We start from the raw sequence: 20,457 nt of genomic DNA on the forward strand, positions 1-20,457 counted from the left end.
TAATCCATTCATTCAATTCTTCAATTAAAAGACAATTTATTATGCTACCTTTGTACAATATACTGCAGCTATTTAAATTTTAAAATTGATGGAGCAGATCGACCTAAAATTATAAACAATAGGACATGTTTTTGATAAACAGGTGAATAATAATTTAGTTGGAATTTGTTGCCGTTGGAACGCGTTCGTCGACTCTCCTCTAACTCTCTTGTATCTTTAAGCTATCCTTTTATTTTGAACGAGTTTCTTCTCGTAAAACATGGAAGGATTCGAAGGAGGGGAGACAAAGGGGGTTGATCGAAAAACGCAAGTAAATTCGTAAAGGGAAATTCGAAGAATGGAAGCGGAATAAATAGCGGTTCGATGAACGGTAGGTTTTTCGTCCGAAGGGAAAATGCAAGAGAGACGAGAGTCTGCGCGTTAACGGAGGGAGGCCTGTCGCGAGAACTCCTGTAGGAGACAAGCCACGTAGAATTCCACGGAGCCAACAGTGCGCGAACCGCCACCACGCGACGCGGTTGCTCCGTCGCGATACCTTTCCGTCTGTACATCCACAGTTCTTTCAGATATATACATATGTATATCTTTCTCACGCCACTTTATCTCCGTATTTACTTTCGCGCCACCACCAACTCCCCGATAACTCTTTCGATAAATTTCGAAAAGCTACCGCGAACAGTAGCAAAAGGAACAACTTCGTTTCTTTATTCCGCGGAACAAGATTGGTAAAATAAGTACAACTCGAGTTACAACAACGATCTTAGTTGAGTATATTATTCCATGATGTTCGATCGAGTATCATCGTTTAAAATATCGGAACGCAAAAAGTCAACGTAAATTGTATATGAGTTGAATAAGATAAAAAAGGAAAGAGGGAAAGTTTTTTTTTTCCAATGATATATAGTCGAATCGGAAACAGTCAGGGGGTGGATGAGAAACGTCGATACGAGGATCGATTCGCGATGGATTAAGACTCGATGGGACGAGAAGACAGAGGAATACTGGTGTTTGTACAAAAACTGTGGAACGATTATTAGTTTTGTCAATTATCGCTTCAATGGTGACACGTTTATAGGGGAGAGGATTTTTCGCTGATTGAAGAATTGGAAGAAGAGGGGAGGGAGAGGGGGGGGAGGGGGAACGCAATATTCGGAGAAATCATCGGCATCCATTTCTCTGCGATTTCGTTGAAGAAAAATGCGACGTTTCGAGCAATATTACACGATTTTATGGTAATTCGTACGTTCTTTATCCCTTATATATCCCTTATATATCCTGAAATATCGTAAGAAAAAAGCCGTCCTAACGACAAATTTTCTTATCGAGAACCTTTAGTTGTTACTACTTGCTTTTTGTTAATATTAAATTTCTATAAAAAAAAAAATAAGAAAAATAATAATAATAAAAATACGAGAAAAAATACGATGAGAAAAAGCTGGTTCGATATCGGTTTTCGAAAGTTCCTCCATTCAGAAGCATTCTCTTGTTTATCACCTTAAGAAAATATCCCAAGTTTACAATCTATTTCTTCCACGTTAACTTTCGCAAAAGGCGTATATATTTATCGAAGTCAGAATGATTCTTTCGTATTTTACGATATCCTTGATACTTTCAATTAACGTCATTCCATCATCTTTTAAAATCCATCGTATTTTTTTTTCTCTCTCTCTTTTTTTTTCTTTTCTTTTCTTTTCTTTAATCGCATTCTAACAACCGTTAAAAATTGATTGCGAAAGCGTGGGCGAAAGCTCGATAAAAAAAATAAACGGGCCGAGTAGCGAACTCGAGGAAACGAAGCTTTTAAGACCGCACCGACTTTCTTTCTTTCTTTCGTGCCTTCCCATTAATTCTAATAAATTCGATCGATTAGATTGGATACGAGTGGCAAATTCCTCGCGATCGATAAATTTAAAAAAAAAAATTTTTCAAAAATCGGTTTCTTCGTCATCTGTTACGCGTTTGAGGAGAATAAGGATTTAATCCTCTCCGTTCTCGACCTAACGTTTCCCGAAAACTTTCTTTAATTCCCCCCGCGAGTTTCGCCAGGATTTAAACGAAGAGAGCGCAATTCGTCGCTCCGTGGATCGTCCCCTTCGAGAAAGTTTGCCTTTAAAGAGTTTAGAGTTTCGACGAGAGCGAAATGATCTAACGAAACGTTCGTTATCGCCCAAAGTTGCGGTCTTGCTTCGAAGACATAAGAAAAATTCTGTGACGGATTACGATGGAACACGTACGTATGGAAAAATTCAGTACTTGGATATCACGGATTTTGAAATTCTCGTTTTAAAAAAAGAAAGAAAGATGTGATCAATAATACATGTTTGGTGTAAAAATCGAACGAGCTCCGCCAACTTTCACAATTTCATCCGTGTTACTTACGTTATTACTTACTCGCGTTTCTCTCTCTCCCTCTCGTTTTTCCTCATATTTTCTTATTATCGAGAAAACGTGGCGGCTCCCGATTCGTGCGTTCGGACGAAAACATCGTACGTCGTGGGCTCTGTATCTCGTTTCGAGAAAAGTAATTTTTCGCAGCAGCTGTTATCAAATTACACTTTCGGATATCGCCTTTTTTCCATTTTTCAACGTACATAAAGTTTACTCTTTTCTCGGACGCGGATCGTGTTCGGACATCGCCATCTACACGACGAAATTGTTTTACGACGCATTCTCAATAATCGAACATTATTTCCTCGGGGAAAGGGAAACGGAGATGTATACGTGGAATCCATGCCAGTTTCTTTCTCCGTAAACGCAATTTCCCAGGCGCGTTTTACGAAGTCGTTACGAAAAAGTGTATCGAGTACGAAACGAAACAAAAATAGTAGGAAAGAATTCGAAGGTAGCGATCCTCCCTGTTCGTCGAGAATATTTTCGAGAAAAGCAATCGTACGATCCATCACCATCCACCCGAGTTTTTCCTTTTAGAAATTTATTCCACCTACAAATCCCGAAGAAAATGAGCTCCGTAACTCTCACACCTTTTTGTTTCGTCTATTTATTTTCATTTTTTTTTTTTTTTTCTTTTTTTATCATTTCGATTCTCGTCAAGGAAGAAAGAACGATTCGTCCTCGCGTTCGTAACTTGTTAACGCCAATCTTGAGAGCGATAGAGGGTTAAAGAGTCGGTTTTTAAAGAGAGCTTTGGATAAACAATTCGATACATTTATCTCGCGATCATCAATCCACGCCCTTCCTTCGTGCGTCAAATTGGAACAGACGGAGGGAAGCGAAATTTACGCGAGGGGGTGTGTCTTACATCAAAGCCGTTACGTCCGTTCCTCGATCGAGTAGGGGGGTATCGAAAGTGACACGGGTGTTACTTTACGCCCTATTCACGCGATTCGTAGAGCGAAACAGGATCGAAATAAAAGGACAGACCTGCACAGGAAAGTGTCGATTCATATTCGATTCGACGAGGCTGTCGATATCCGGTTTAAACGCGGTTTACCGAGATCGACGGTTGCACCAAGTCGCGATGCATTCGTTCATCCGCGCGAGATGTAAGAAACTTAATTGAAAGAATTTAATTTAACAGATGTACGAGGAAACTGTCCTATCTTCTTATGAAATGTTAAATCGAGACGTAATATATATATATATATATATTATATGCATAGAAATTCGAAATTTGATCGGCACTTTTGTGCACAATAAGTTACAGTTGACCGAGATCGACAGTCGTAAGAAATTTAATTTAAAAGAATTTGAAAAATTAACAGGTGTACAGAGAAACTGTTCAATTTTCTTATGAAATATTAAAATCGAAATGTTGTTTATATATATATTAAATGCATAAAAATTCGAAATTCGAATACAATAAGTTACAATTGATTAGATTAACAATTGGACCAGTCGTAAGATGCAAAATTTAATTAAAAGAATTTAAAGAATTAATAGATGTACAGAGAAACTGTCTTATTCCAATTTTCTTATAAAATATTAATATATATCAAAATATTGTTTATATATATATTATATGCATAGAAATTCGGCATTTTCATTTGCACGATAAGTTACATGAGTTACGATAAGTTGACCGAAATCGACAGTTGGACCAGTCGTAAGAAATTTAATTAAAAGAATTAATAGATGTACAGGGAGACTGTCTTATTCCAATTTTCTTATAAAATATTAATATATATATCAAAATATTGTTTATATATATATTATATGCATAGAAATTCGAAATTCGAAATTCGGCATTTTCATGTACAATAAGTTACATGAGTTACAATAAGTTGACCGAAATCGACAGTTGGACCAGTCGTAAGAAATTTAATTAAAAGAATTAATAGATGTGCAGGGAGACTGTCTTATTCCAATTTTCTTATAAAATATTAATATATATCAAAATATTGTTTATATATATATTATATGCATAGAAATTCGGCATTTTCATTTGCACGATAAGTTACATGAGTTACGATAAGTTGACCGAAATCGACAGTTGGACCAGTCGTAAGAAATTTAATTAAAAGAATTAATAGATGTACAGGGAGACTGTCTTATTCCAATTTTCTTATAAAATATTAATATATATATCAAAATATTGTTTATATATATATTATATGCATAGAAATTCGAAATTCGAAATTCGGCATTTTCATGTACAATAAGTTACATGAGTTACAATAAATTGACCGAAATCGACAGTTGGACCAGTCGTAAGAAATTTAATTAAAAGAATTAATAGATGTACAGGGAGACTGTCTTATTCCAATTTTCTTATAAAATATTAATATATATCAAAATATTGTTTATATATATATTATATGCATAGAAATTCGGCATTTTCATTTGCACGATAAGTTACATGAGTTACGATAAGTTGACCGAGATCGACAGTTGGACCAGTCGTAAGAAATTTAATTAAAAGAATTTAAAGAATTAATAGATGTACAGGGAGACTGTCTTATTCCAATTTTCTTATAAAATATTAATATATATATCAAAATATTGTTTATATATATATTATATGCATAGAAATTCGAAATTCGAAATTCGGCATTTTCATGTACAATAAGTTACATGAGTTACAATAAATTGACCGAAATCGACAGTTGGACCAGTCGTAAGAAATTTAATTAAAAGAATTAATAGATGTACAGGGAGACTGTCTTATTCCAATTTTCTTATAAAATATTAATATATATCAAAATATTGTTTATATACATATTATATGCATAGAAATTCGGCATTTTCATTTGCACGATAAGTTACATGAGTTACGATAAGTTGACCGAGATCGACAGTTGGACCAGTCGTAAGAAATTTAATTAAAAGAATTTAAAGAATTAATAGATGTACAGGGAGACTGTCTTATTCCAATTTTCTTATAAAATATTAATATATATATAAAAATATTGTTTATATATATATTGTATGCATAGAAATTCGAAATTCGAAATTCGGCATTTTCATGTACAATAAGTTACATGAGTTACGATAAGTTGACCGAGATCGACAATTGGAATAAAAGAATTTAAAGAATTAATAGATGTACAGGGAGACTGTCTTAGCTTCTTATGAAATGTTAAATCGAAATGTGTGTATATTATAGAAATTCGAAATTCGATGGACACTTTCATGCACAACAAGTTACGAGAGATCGACAGTTGGACCAAGTCGCGATACATTCGTTCATTTTTACGAGATATGTGACATTATATAATTTTAATTATATAATTTTTAATTATTAAATTTTATTAATATTAATTTTTAATTATTAATTATTAAATTATTTTTAATTATTTTTAATTATTAATTTTTAATTATATAAAAGAATTTAATTGACAGGTGTACACAGGAAACTGTCCTATTTCTATCTTCTTATGAAACGTTAAATCGAGACGATTTACGAATCGTACGTAATATATATATATATCGTGTACATATTATATGCATAGAAATTCGAAATTCGATCGTCACTTTCATGCATAATAATAAGTTACAGTTGAAATTGCACGCGTATCGGTTGCAGTTTGCAATTCGAAAAGCCACCGTTTTCGAGTGCGTTAATAACGAGCGTTAGCAGTTTGAAAGTCAATTACGTTAAAAGCCGCGGAGGGGGGGCAAGCCCCGACGACGACGTTGATTCGCGAGGCACGAGCTTACGTAACGCGAAGGAAGACGAATAAACTGAATCCCATTGTTTAATCGCTGTCATCGTTTACGCTTAGCTTAATTCATTGGACCCTGCCACGATAAAAGGGTACTAGAGCTCGTTAACATAACTTGTGCAATTGCGCACACGTGTCCCCGTTTTTTGCGACGTTGCGTCGTAAACTTGATTCCCTGCTCGGATTTTCCATGATTTTCGATGATTCGAAAATCGAAAATAGGTGACGATGATATTATTATATCATCGTCATCGACATCGACGGACGTTATTGCACAACGATAGGTTCCTCGCTCCTCGAGGATATATCGAATGGAATTTGTTAATCGCAACAACATTGGAAAATGCGATATATGCGTTCTATCTAAAAAATTTTAATTTTAAATTATTTGGATACCAAAAAAAGGAAATAGACTCGTATATTTGTAAAAATATATCCACTTTCATCGCAGCTTATCGTTGGATTTTCAGATGAGAAGAAGCCGGCTGAGAGACGCTTCGAGTCGTCGAACCACCGACGTCGACGGCGACTGATTATGAAGCGCGTCCACACGCGTCGCGATTCCTCTCGCCTCCTCCTGCCATCGTTCTCGTCCCCCGATACCCTCCCCCTCCCCCTCCTCCTGCTCCTCCTCGGCCTCCTGTCCGTTCGTGGCGCGTCGCCGTGCGACGAGGACCGCGCCAAGCCTCGCGATCGCGATATTTCCGCGTTCCCTCACCTCCTCGACATCGGGGAGAGGAAATACTCCCGGGGAGATTCGCACGGGGGCGGAGAATGGACGGGTTCGGCCGCGTTCGACAACGAGATCTCCGCCCGGTCGAGGAGAGGAGGAACGCGGCGAAAGTCGGGCGAGAAGCGGATCTGTATCGACGACTTCGGCGTCGAGGACGGGTACGAATCACGAGCCGTGGTCACGTTCGCGCCCGATGGTCGCTCGGCCGATTTCCGCGCGCGACACGAGAAGCGAAAGTTTCGGAGGAGGGGGAACGATAACGCAGGGGGTGGCAAGGGGGTGGAGGATGGAGCGATCGACGGGAGGGGCGCGACTCGGTCGTTGGACGATCGGGGCAACGCGGCGAGGAAAGGCGGCGCGTCCAGGGCGAAGAGGAATTTTGGAAGGAGGCAGAAATCGGAGAGGAAGGGGGTGGCATCCGTTTCCAATTGCGAAGCTTACGAGGAGGAATTGTTGCCGAATGACTCGTGGAGGTCCGCGAGGAGGGGCAGATCCGACGGAGGGGTCACGGATGATCCCGATGAAGCGAGAGGGAGGAAGGGGAATCCGGTCCATTGGGCGGAAGGGAGCAATCTGTCGTGGAGCTCGAGCGAGGAGCCTTTCACTGGATTCGAGGGCTCGCAGAAATTCCCTATAAAAGTGACGTACAAGCCGCCTGCAGCGGCCCAGGTCGAGAAGTTCGACAGGAGGCACTTCGGCCCCCCTAAAGCGGATATCGGCGAGACCACGCTCGCCTCGTACCCGTCCACCGTTTCGCCCGATCTTCCCAAGAGTCCCGGCAGGGACGTCCTTCATCGGCATCGCAAAGTGGACGAGAACACGGGGGAGGAGCGAAGGCAGGAAGCGGTGGAGGAGAACGAGAGGGGGGCCGACGCCACGGACGATAGCTGGTTACCCGGCGCGTCCTCGGGTCGGCGATCCTCCAACATAGCCGCTGGAAAATCTTCTCCGGACGAGAAACGCGTCTCCGTTTCCACCTCCTCCCCCGTCGTTTCTCCATCGGCTGGGATCGAGGATCGAGGGGGCCAGGAAGGTAACGGGACGGCGGCGAAATCGTTCGAAAAGATAAACGTAACAATCCTGGGTCTGTTCGAGATGACTCGAGGTTCCGAGCCCAGACCTGAAGGGTCCAGCGAGCTGCAAGCGGCGAGATTGGCTGTCGAGCGCGTGAACGAAATGAACGTTCTGTCCAAATTTCGGCTGCGTCTTATTCACAACGACACCAAGGTAGGTACGGATTTCTTCCCATTCCGTAGATTTGTTGTCGATAGTGGTTTGATAGTCGAGAATCGAACGTAGATAGAATTTTGCAATCGGAAAACACAATTTCTCGAGAGAATTTTCCATCAACGATACGATTCTCGCGTTGATAATGAACTGATTATCGGGGAAATGATTTAATTATCTCGACAATTGACACGCGTATAATTTTTCATAAAAGTAATGCATATGTGTACGTGAGCGTGCATACGGTGTTCCGCGGTGCTGAATCTCAAAGCTTTCCGAGGTTTTATCAATTTTGTTTTCCTCGCGAATGAGAATGTTTTTTGACAAACAAATTTATCCAAGTTGGACGTTACACAGATGATAAAAATTAACGTGCGTATTAATTTGCGAATTACGCCCGTTTTTAACATTTTACTTCCACTTTGCTTTCATCCTCGATCGCATATTGAATTCAACTTATCTTTTTTTTTCATCCAACCACTCGAACAATGTCGTCCGTCACACTATTTTTCGCGATATTCGTTAATTTACATCGATCCGAGTAATAGGCACGGCAATCTGTTAATCCGACAATCTATAACCAGAATCTTGTAATTTCACGTATATGAAATTAAATATGTAATCGAGGCGGTTCGCTTTAATTGGAACAATGCGCGCTCCAATCTTGTATCTACTTGCATTAAGTTCTGCGGTTGGAAAAAGCACGCTGAAAATTATTATCTCTCGCGATAATTTTCGTTTATGCTCCTCCTTATCAACATTGGGACGATTATTTCAACGTGATTATTTTTATGAAAAATAACGGTATAGAAGAAACCTAGAGCAAAATAGAGCAATCGATTCTCTCTAAAAAGGGAAGCGTGAATACGTTGTAAAGAGGACACAAGGGGATAGGAAGTAGCGCGACGAAGAGAGGAATCGATTCAACGAGTGAAAGTGATTGTCCTTTTCTTTTTTTTTTTACACGCGAATTAATCTTTTCCAAATTCCCTTCCTATATTTTCGCGAATCGAATCGATATCTTTTCTTTCTCTTTCCGATAATTCAACATTAGAAAAGAGCTTGCATTTGTAATATTAATTACGAAATAGAGATTCGTAAAAGGGTTTTCACCCTGGGGTGAAAATCAATTTGCGGGGGTGGAAATAAAACATCGATCATTTTGTAGTTTCGATGCTCGATCCTTTTCTCTCCCTCGCAAACTCTCGTTACACGAGCGTCATGTGGCTTTTATGTCTCTTTGCTGAATTCAAGCGTCGTTCTGCCTGTTCCCTGTATGAATATGAACACCTCGATGAAAATAGGATTTGGAACAAGGGACGTAGATGCACATACGATCAATTCCACAGTTGAAACAACTCGTCGATGATTCGAAATTATTTGAATATTTCTTTTCATTCATTTCCTCTTCCATTTCCCCATTTGTCCATCCCTTTTAATTTATCCTTTAAAGAAATGCTCTCCCATCGATATCTCCCCGTTAATTTGCTCCACGAAAATTTACATCGCGCGTTGTCTCCCTCCTTTCCCCAATTTTCGTCCCGTAGAATCAAATAATAGGATATTTTTCGCAAGCAAGATCGATATCTATTATACGAACAGTTATATCCGTTTCGATTAATCAGAAGTGGTGTTAATGCTTGCAAAATTGTTTTAATAAATAATTATTTCGAAAAATGGGTTACACCTCTCTCTCTCATTAATGATCAGAGATAAAAGTTTATTTGAGAAAGTAAAAGTAGCGTAAAAGATATGTCGTTACCGGTATTATCGGATTAAGTTGGGTATAAAGAGGATAGAGAAAAAAAGACGAAAAGAGTAGAAAAGAGTGGAATAGACGCAAGTGTACATTCAACGAAAGAACTTTTGTACAAAATGGGAACGCATATTGATCGTGAAATGCGCTTCCATAGTTTGTTATCAATTATATTATTATTCTAATTCTGAAAGATAAGATAGTCGCGCGACTATTATTTTTCTTTTTTTTTTTTTTTTCCTCAACAAAAGAACACGATAATCGAGTAGGCCATTTGTCTTTCCATCGGAGAGAGGCGACCAATCCAGCATAAATTACATCAGAATCAGAATTATCGACGTTTTGAAATCATTTGAAAGAATTATAATCGAATAAGCTAAAATAAAGAAATATTGGATCGTTTCCAATTATGGAGATTTAAATTGGAAAGATGTAAGAAGATTACGAAAACTTTTTTATTTTCAGTCGAATCGTCCGCATTTTGCTTTCCCATTTCCTTCTTTTTTTCTCTTCGCCACTATTCTAATCTTGTTATTAACTAATAACGAAGGATGAAAAATTTCTTTAAAAGTTGAATAGTTTTAATACCGTCTCTAATACAACAGAAATGCGATAAATCAAGTAACAATGTTAAACGTTTATTGCGAATAATAATCCTCTTTCGTGACTGATGGATTGTGAATTTTTACATTGAAATATTCAGTTTAAATGTTTGATATATCACAACAACCAAAGCATACCGTGGCAAATTTAATTCTTCATATAAAAAGCAATAAAAAGAAGTAACAAGGATTCTGTTATCCAAAATCCATTCCTGAAAATAGAGAAAGCCATGCCATTGAAGTTATTCTTTTCTTTTAAAAACCCGATATCTGAATCGGTTGAGGAGATGTACAGACTCGAAGTGTTCACATTCGTCAAGACAATGCAGAGTCATTTATGAAACATTTTTGAATGGGTCCCCGATCAAATGACCTACATTTTTTCTTGGAAATGCTTACTATGTGTGCTATGTATGCTTTCCTTCCAGGAATCGCTGCGATCACTTGTCGAAACCGAGTAAGTGACGAAGACAGAGATAATAAACGCGTAAAAATTACCTTCTCCTTTTTCGCGATATCTCGGAAAAATTGGATGTATTTATCTGTCGAGATAAATAAAAGAAAAAAAAGCTTAATTTTAAAGAGGAAATTATTATTTACAAAGTTAAAATTTTTCTTTAAGTTTTAATAGGATTAATTGAGAGGGAAAAATTATAAACGATAAATATATTTATTTTTTAAGACGAATAGAAAAGATGGAAATAATATTGGAGATTTCTAAATGTAGGATGGATAAAAAGTTTTTTGATTAAGAGAATTTTGATTAATGGATTTTATGTTAATTCTTTAATATTTGGGCATCCTTTTATTCCTTTCATACATTTATGTTATTCGTGTAAAGTGTACGAAGAATATTACACGAAAATTTACATTTAAAAATTCGCACGACACATTTTCGAGATTGGAAAATTGCATATTTCTTCGTCGCGATGTAAAGAATAATTTTATAGGATTTATATTTTCGTTTCACCTCGATATTCTTCAAACGGGTATGAATCGCGATATATACGTAGAAAAAAATAGGATTCGATTGAAAGATCAGTTATCAGAAGGGTGATTCGAGGCGATAAAGCTATCTCGAAAAATCTTTAGCGACTTTGCGAGGGGAATCGATTGTACGTGCAAGTAGAAGAGGAAAATCAATGAGCAGGCAGTAGACGAATAAATCAACCGCTGCTACTTCAAATATCGCTGCCTTCGATCTTCACTATTCACTCGTTTCATCTTTTTCGAAACTTTCATTTTGAATACATTTGAAACACTTGGGTTTCTTAATCAACCAAATATGTACACATCGATCGATGATGAAAGAAGGTGCTGGAAAAAATTGCATCATATCTAGTAATATCACGATTGAAGTTGATATTATGCTACAGAGGCAAAAATAAAACGAGAGAAAAATAGAGAGAATAGAATAGAAGTGGTTCTTTAAAATCTTCTTTCTCATTCGCGCATAATTTATCCGCGGGAAGGAAAGTAAAGAACAACAACTTTTAAGAGATAGTCACGAATATCGAGCGAGTTAGTTCCTATAAAATTCAAAATTTATAAATATCCTTCGTTCTCATATTTTATCACGTTTCTCAATTCTTTTTTTTTTTCTTCTTCTTCTTCTTTTCCCCAGCTTCAAACTTATTGCTAAGATTATAAACTTATAGCAAGAATTAGACCGGTACTTCCATTCTGACGTCTCTCATTTTATTTTTCGTATAAGTCCGACCAACTGAATTTCACGACCAACTGTGATAGTGACAAATGAAAATTTTACGTGGGTGTATCGCGTAGAGTATCCATAAATGATATGGTGTATCAAAAACCCCTAAATTTTAACGATTGCTGCGTTATTCAATTTTTCTAAAAATAAAATACGAAACGAACGAAAACGAAATCGTAATTGCACGAATACGCGATAATTAACCACCAGTGTATGGAAATTGCTTTTCCACGGTTATTTAACAGAATAGAATTAAACGAGTGGTGGGCGTGGAGAAAATCGACAAAAAGCAGATTTCATCGATAATCTCTCTTAGACCGATTTAACCATGTACAAAGACGGGAATATTTGTTTGAATATTTGGAAAATGTAAACGACGAAATAATCTTCGAGAAAGAGTATGTTTTGTTAAAATTAATTAAGTAGAATTAAAATATCTACGAATTCGATTTCGAAATTTTTTTCGCAAAATATATTCCTCTTGTATAACGTAAAATTTAGAATCGAAGCGAGAGCGCAAGGGATAAATAATATTAAAAAAAAAGAAATATCAGTTCGTAATGTTCGAAACGCGCAACAACGTTCAAAGGATGTTTTGAACTTGGAGGGGGATGCGAAGTGTTGTGTCACTCGGTGACATAATCCTAGTAGCGGTAAAGTTGTATCTCATTACGCGGAAAAGTCAACTTTAATACGAAGTTGGTTCATTCAAGATTACACTGTCAAAACTTGTACGCGTTGTTGCGTGGTTAAATTCGTATCGTTTCGAGGATAAAGCGGTCGAAAATTCAATAAAGACGAGCGTTGTAAAGATGTTGAGGAGCGAAATCTAAAAATTCCTCCCTCCCTCCCTCCCTCCCTCCCCGTCGAAAGGATACGCTTTTTACCACGTCGACTCTGAACGAAGTTCCGAGAGAAACCGAACCATAAACGTTATTTTCGCGGAGACAGTCGCGAAATTAATCCGACGTTATAAAGAAATATATTTGTCAAAGTTGGCAGAGAACGAAGGAGAGTCGGTTCGGAAAAATTTATCTTCGTTTAACAACGTTTTGATGTCCCGCTCTCCGTTACCTCGACAGTTTATCCGGGATATATCCTCGCAGCAGAGTTTCTCAAACTTTGTAACAACCTAACGCTTTACACGCGATTGTCCCCTGCTGGCCGGGAGCTGCCAACGCGGTTCTCCATAAGTAACATTATCAAGTACATCGTGCAACTTGCATAAAATTATCTCAAGATGAAAGGAAGTTTATAACTTAGGTTAGGTTAGGTTAGGTTAGGTTAGGTTAGGTTAGGTTAGGTTAGGTTAGGCTAGGCTAGATTAGGTAAGTTTAGGTTAGGTTAGGTTAGGTTAGGTTAGGTTAGGTTAGGTTAGGTTAGGTTAGGTTAGGTTAGGATTACGCGATATTTGTTATACGAGCGTAAATTAAATCCGCGTGTATCCATCTCGTTCTTGGTTAAAATTGCATAATCCTTTCGAATATTTAACGAGTCGTTCGTTGATAAGTTTTGCTTCGAAAAGGTGGGCGAGGGGGGAAATTTTATATCGCACGACGCCCACGTTGTCGTGACGTCGTTTCTCCGTTTCGAGAGGCGAGCGTTATCTATATTTATTTCGCGTCGACGAAAGTAAATAGCTATGGCGGATGTGTCCTTTAAACAAATTCTTCGAATCGTGCGAGACTCCTTACGTTTTCATGACTTTCTTCCCGTTGAAAACGTTGGGAGAAAGAATGGACGTAATCATTCATTTCTCTATTGATATCCGTTTTTCCATAAAATTATTCCTCTGTTCGGGATAACGTTCGAATAAATTGGTTGTTTCGGCTGGAATTATAATAATTCCGGATAATGGTTAATTAAATGGCGTTTAAGCCAAAATCCTTCGTGAATCTTTCGTGAACCCCTATAATTTCGATCGTAAATTCGGAATAAAGGGATATCAGAGGTTGGAGATTTAAATTAAAATTAAAATGGTTTCACTTTGCGTGAAATTGTTGGAAAAGTATGGAATGGAACTTTTTCTCCTCTTTCGCGTAAATTTATCGATTGATCGTGTGAAAAAGAGCAATTCTATGGAATCCTATGTAAATTCCACGAATGTCCCGTCAGGTTTTCCCGTTGATCGGAAAAATAAGAAAAGGTAAGGTGTCTACGAAATTCCAATCGAGCCGATCGATTTTCGGTTAAAAATTCGAACCATTTAATTTACTCCTATTAAACGCATCGTTCCATCGCTCGACCTTCAGCTGCAAAACTTTCACGGCGTTCTCCCCCGGATCGAGCTAAAGGCACGCAAGCTTGTCGTCTATACCGCGATATTTGAACTCCTTTGCGAATTCCTGAAGGGAAAGTTGGATCTTGAAACGTAGTGGCGGGGAATCTGTAATTTCAATCTCCATATTTTTCAAACGCTTTTCTCTTATTTTTAACGATTTTATTTAACCCTTGAATCCCTATTTTTTTCTCTTCCTTTCTTTACCCTTCTCGGCACGCGTATTCTCAACGTTTAAACGCAAGAGATTTGCGAATGACAAATACGATAGGAAAATTAATAAAGTTGAGATAGCGTTTCTTGTTTAAACAGACGTGATACGTACGTGTATCGCGTAGAACAAATAAAATGGTGGTCGTGTGCGAGTAATCGCGTTCGCGGTTGTTGCGGCAAGGCAACTTTTCGCGGAAGAATTATCGAGACGAAATTAATGAAACGAGAACGAAATTTCAATTTGCGCGTGAAGGAAAACGAAAGTGTAACGAGACACTCGACGAGGTTTGTCGAAAGTTTATATATATATATATGTTACTTGGTGGCGTGGTATGCTCGGTGGAGACGGGCAGACTCTTCAAGTTCGTACACGAGCTTTCGAGTCGGCCTCTCGCGTTGAATAATTGCTCGTTAAGGCTCGTCTTCTCTTACCTCGGGCACACACGTACGTGTACATCGATCCGGATGTCGAAAAGTGTTGGCGATCCTCTCGTTACGTCACGCCTTGTAATTGCTTACTTTCCATACGCGAGCCATACGTATTTCCTTCCGCAACGTAAAAATTCTTCCGCATTCTTCGTAAATCGCGTATTTATTTTCCGAAAGGACGAGCGCGTCGATTTATCAAAGAGATCCGAGAATTTGTTTCCAAATATATTTGGCCGAAATTTTCTTCACAGTGCGATCCCGGAGTGGCGGTTGACAGATTCTTTCACGCTCTCTACTCGGCGAAGAAAAACGATCTGATACCGTTGTTGCTGGGCACCGCCTGCTCCGAGGTCACGGAAACCTTAGCCAAAATCGTGCGCTACTGGAACGTGATACAAGTCTCCTTTGGATCCACCGCACCTGCTCTCTCGGATTCCACCGAATTTCCGCTTTTCTTGCGCACCGTGGCGCCGGATTCCAGCCACAATCCCGCTAGGATAGCGCTCATCAAACATTTTGGATGGGACACCGTCACCGCCCTCTCTCAAACCGACGACATGTACTCCCTGGTAAGTGCGTACACGAGCCATTTAATCCTTTGTCCTGTCCTTTATATTTCGAAATGATCAGACAGACATGGAGGGAAAATTGCGAAATTAAAATTGAGAAAATATCCGTGTATGGTGAAAATAATTTTTCACCCGATGGAATTTCGATATCCATTATTATTTTCAACCCGAGGAGGACGACGATCAGGATGTTGCAGTTCCCCGTTTTTCGTTTTCAGGCTGTGAACGATCTGGTCACGGAGCTGGAACAAGCGAATATCACGTGCGCAGCTACCATCACGTTCGCGGAGAACGATTACAAGGAACAGTTGCAAACTTTGAAAGTAAAAAAAACACGCTTGGACTTGAACTTATTGAATTTTTCCCACCGCCTTGCTTTATTTTTTTTTTTTTTTTTTTTTTTTTTNNNNTTTTTTTTTTTTTTTTTTTTTTAGATTTGCGGCATCGTGATACGTAGTCTAGTCGTGATTTCAACCTCCTTTTTCGTCGGAAATCCCTCCGCGTTTATTCACCTTGCTCGCGCTCTCCTTTCCTTACGCGAAACAAATATGGATCTCGAGCGTGTTTCAATTTCAACGTAAACCGTCTTTGTGACTTATGCGCGAATACGAGATAGATCTGGCAAAAAAAAAAAAAAAAAAAGAAAGAAAATATTTATTCCAATTCGTTAGAACTCGTTGGAACGGTTCGTAATTAATTTTTGCCTGTCCACTTTCGACGCGGTCGAGTCGCATGAAAGACGACGAAGCCGAAGCTTGTATCGAGCGGAAAATAAGAAGGAATGATTGAGATGTAATTTTAATTCGAATTGCAGAAATTGGACACGAGAATCATCATAGGAAGTTTTTCACCGCAATTGGCGTCACGTGTTCTGTGCGAGGTAAATATCCAACGAAAGTGTGCGGATAAACTTTTCCCATTCCGAGGGAAAAAAAAAAAACACGCGTACGCATATTTTTTTTGCAATTGTATAATTTTTCAGCACGAAAGAATGACCGCACAAGAGCCACTTTTATCGTTGTTTTCATAAAACAAAGTGCGGTGACTACGTACACCGCATTCGCGTTACGCGTGATAGCTTTATGCAAATTTTATTTGGAATTCGCTTTTAAGATCTTAATCTTGTAATAGATGTTACTAAAAATAATAGAACCGTGTACTTTATCGTCTTAAACGTTAACAGAAATCGGATTCAAAGATAAAAGTGTTATAGCGTAACGTAATCGTTTCATTGAAAATCATTACCATTTGCGCGTAATACTTGAGGAAGAATATCATTGCGAACGGAGAAAATATTTTTAACGCAGTTCCCCGGCTCTTTCTTTTTAGCTTCTTTTTAGCTTCTCTAATAAAACGGTGTACCAAATTCCTTAAAAAATTCACAGCCATTTTTATGAGCGTTCGTAGCGTTCAGTTCAATTACAAAATTTTTACACACTTTGAAATCGCAATGAATTCCATGAGAATTTCCATGAGAATCGCTCTATCGAAGAATCTAACCTTTAACGTTGCAACGTTGCAAATTGCGCGAGAAAGATATTATTTTCGACTTTTTTAACGTTCACAGCTTTAGAAACTCGATTCGGTCCTAATCGATAGATAGATAGATAGATTGATTGAAATTTGTTCATCGTGGAAAACTTTACGCCTAGATTTTCCGGCGAAAATCGATGAAATGCAAACACATGGTCACGGTCCGTGTCCTCGCTAAGCGAATAATGAACATTGTGTCGAAGTAGGACACAATTGCTCTCTCTCTCTCGTCCTATCCCTCGCTCGCGTCACGCGTACACGGACAGATATATTCTTCGCCGCTATTATCATCTCGATGGCTTTGTGTTTCGAGAACCAATCGTTTCGAGAAGCCATTTCGTCGACTTATTTATTTGAAAAATGTTTAATTATCCGATCGATGTGCGTGAATTCAAATGATTCGTGATAATTCCGTGATACGAACCATTCCTATTGATTCAACCTCACGATATTCAAATTCTAACCTCAACCGATAATTCGACCCGTTTTAAAAGAAATCGCACAGTCGCGCTATAAATGAACAAGTTAGTTGGATATCTTATTGTCTTCGGTGCGAAAGCGAATAACACGAACATTACGTGTTTGTAAATTTTCATTCGTGTCGTTTACACGGTACACAAGTGGAACGAGTTTTGCAACGACGCGCCAACACATGAAATTGCTTTGGTATAGCGTATACCAATTGGCGTTCGCGTGATTACTGTATCTATCTATCTATCTATCTATCGCTGGAATTCGAAACGAAATTCGCTATCGTTCGAAGCGTCGCGTCACCTAAATTTCACGAAAATTCGTATCTCGATATCTTTCGTCGAATCTCCTATCTACTTTTCTCCTACGTGATCTCGCGTGTTATAAAAATTCTAACGTTTCGGATCATTCTAAATTTGGAAAAAGTATACAACACGTGTACGATAAAAACGTGTTGCTTTTTCTGGTTTGTTCTCTCTCCTTTTACCCTTTATTCTTTATCTTGTTTTCGCGTATCTCCAAGATATAAAATCGTGTGATATAAAAATTTATTGCTTAAGTAAAGTGAATTTATCTGTGGAATTGAACAACGATGTTTAATTTTACGAATACAGTTTTTATTTCAAGAAAATATTCCTCTGACTAATCATCGTCAAATAGAAATTAACGGACGTAAATAGATGTAGCGTAGACTTTTGAAATCGATCGTATCGTATAATTTCTTTATTTAGACGATTGTCGCTCTTTCAATATTTAATACTCTCGCGTCGATATTCAGAGGCGAGCTTCTTTCCTTTCTTCGCGCATACTCGCACGAAACAAGGATACGTTTTTACTATAAATCAACCGAAAATAGAGATAACGCCTACACGTAGCTTGGAACGATATCGTTTATAAATAGCGAATGCATCCTTTGTTTCGTAACGTTTCTCAACCAAATTTATCATCCAATTATTTTAAACAGACTTTGATCAATTTTCGAATATTCTTTTTATTTCGATATATAAATAAATGATATTAAAATTTGTTACTTATAACGTGTAAAAACTACGATACATCAAAGAGACGTGATAAAATACCATAATGACGCGTTTGTCATTTCTTTCTTCTCTTTGATTGAATTATATTGCCGAAATATATTAGTTTTATCAGTAGTCGAAATATATTATTTATACGCGTAGCCAAATATACAATTGCACGTTATACAACAAAATGAATACGAAGACAAGTAAACGAAAGCAAGGATAAAGAGAAAAGAAAAGAAAAGAAAAGAAACGATATACGTTACAAAGATATCTCGGTCTGAAAGAAATCCTCGTCCACTAGCTCGATCGGATGATCGTAAATATTTCTGATATTCCTTGGTCACGATCACCGTCGCGAAGCATACCAGAAATACATATCTAGAATTGCATTCTTAGGAATTTTTTTTTATAGTAACCCGATTAACTTTCTTCTATTCGACGAACGGATATACAGACGTTGGCACCACGACTAATTATATTTCGAGAAGAATTTTCGTAAAACTGTAACTGTAACTGTCAGCCATTCGTTTCTAATAAAACATATTACTCGATTTATATATCGAAGAACGTAAAAAGTTTTCGATAGCAAGTCAGTTGTGTAAAGTTCGTCTTATCTGACTTCTCGAACAAGAAGCGAGAGAAACGTTTTCGATTAATTCGTATCTAGTGATTTTTTTTTGTATTTTACCAGACTTGGAAGCTAGGTATGCACGGAGGAGACTACGCGTGGATCCTGCCAAGTGACACGATCGACCAAGTGACGAAAACGCCGGACAACTCGTCGTACTCGGAGGAATGTACGCCTTCGCAGCTCAACCAAACTTTGAACGGTTTGATTATCGTCAACAGTCACGACTCCGCCTTAGAAAACGAAATCACTTCGTCGGGTCTGGTGAGCACTTTTCCAGTTGCCCGCTCTTTTTAGATAAAAGTTTCGCCCGTAAAATGAAGAGAAATGGAACTTTGGGGAAATTAAAATAGACTTTTCGCGATAACGAAATTCCCCGTTTCACCATTCATAATTTCTCATCCGCAGCATTGTTATCCTCATCGAGGCAAAGTATTCGTTAATCAATTTATTATTATACCGATTAACGGACGTTATCATCGTGTTTTCTTTTTAAAAAAACATTAACGTTAAAGAAATTAGTCTTGTTTTTTCGCGTCCGTTGGAAAAGGTGTGTCGGATGGAAAAGGAAGGCGACGTGGGCGGAATCTTGCCGGTATCGAGTTTTCCACGTTCGAGCAATCGAGCTGACGAGCAACTCGCATGTCGCTAATTACATTTGACGAGGGAAGAACCCCGGTTCCGACGAAATTCGAGCTCGTCTCTTCGAACCGTGCTTCTCTACGTTCTCTCGCCTCGATCGTTCGTCATCGCGAATAATTCAATAATTCTGTATCGAATATTTGCGCTGTTTTAAATGTTTCATCAATGTTACAAGAGGCACCGAAAGTGTGAAAGGAGACAAAGATGTCTCTTTTCTTTCTTTTTTTTTTTTTTAAAGAGCTTTAGATTCAATAATATTCAATAATATTTTCTGCCGCAGACGAACAACAATTTCTTGTCGGAATTGGCGAGCAGAGGGGTGGCGTATTCCAAGTTTGCAGGCCAGACTTATGACGCAGTCTGGGCTATGGCGTTCGCGTTGGAAAAGACCGAGACCATCTTGAACAGAGATAACATCAGTTTAACCCAATACACGCACACTAGAAAGGACATCGCGTTACAACTATTGGAACAGTTGAAACTTTTGCGCTTTATCGGAGTTTCGGTAAGTATGA

The 20,457-nt window shown here is 38.2% G+C and overlaps 1 protein-coding gene across 4 annotated transcripts in view; it reads left to right on the forward strand.

The window, feature by feature from the left end:
* Window positions 1-541: 541 nt before the first annotated feature.
* The window catches only part of LOC122720070, a 30,891-nt gene continuing 10,975 nt past the window's right edge, over window positions 542-20,457 (forward strand). For 3 of the 4 annotated variants that reach the window (XM_043946517.1, XM_043946518.1, XM_043946519.1), the window contains exons 1-7: window positions 542-1,232; window positions 6,574-8,082; window positions 15,326-15,643; window positions 15,862-15,966; window positions 16,458-16,523; window positions 19,364-19,564; window positions 20,223-20,447. In XM_043946517.1, the coding sequence (XP_043802452.1) occupies window positions 1,230-1,232; window positions 6,574-8,082; window positions 15,326-15,643; window positions 15,862-15,966; window positions 16,458-16,523; window positions 19,364-19,564; window positions 20,223-20,447 (2,427 nt within the window). In that variant the 5' untranslated portion in view covers window positions 542-1,229. The remainder of the gene's footprint in view (window positions 1,233-6,573; window positions 8,083-15,325; window positions 15,644-15,861; window positions 15,967-16,457; window positions 16,524-19,363; window positions 19,565-20,222; window positions 20,448-20,457) is intronic. The other variant, XM_043946520.1, reaches the window with a different exon arrangement.

The sequence above is a fragment of the Apis laboriosa genome, unplaced genomic scaffold, assembly GCF_014066325.1.
Source record: "Apis laboriosa isolate Shangri-la unplaced genomic scaffold, ASM1406632v1 scaffold9_cov152, whole genome shotgun sequence".
NCBI lineage: Eukaryota > Metazoa > Arthropoda > Insecta > Hymenoptera > Apidae > Apis > Apis laboriosa.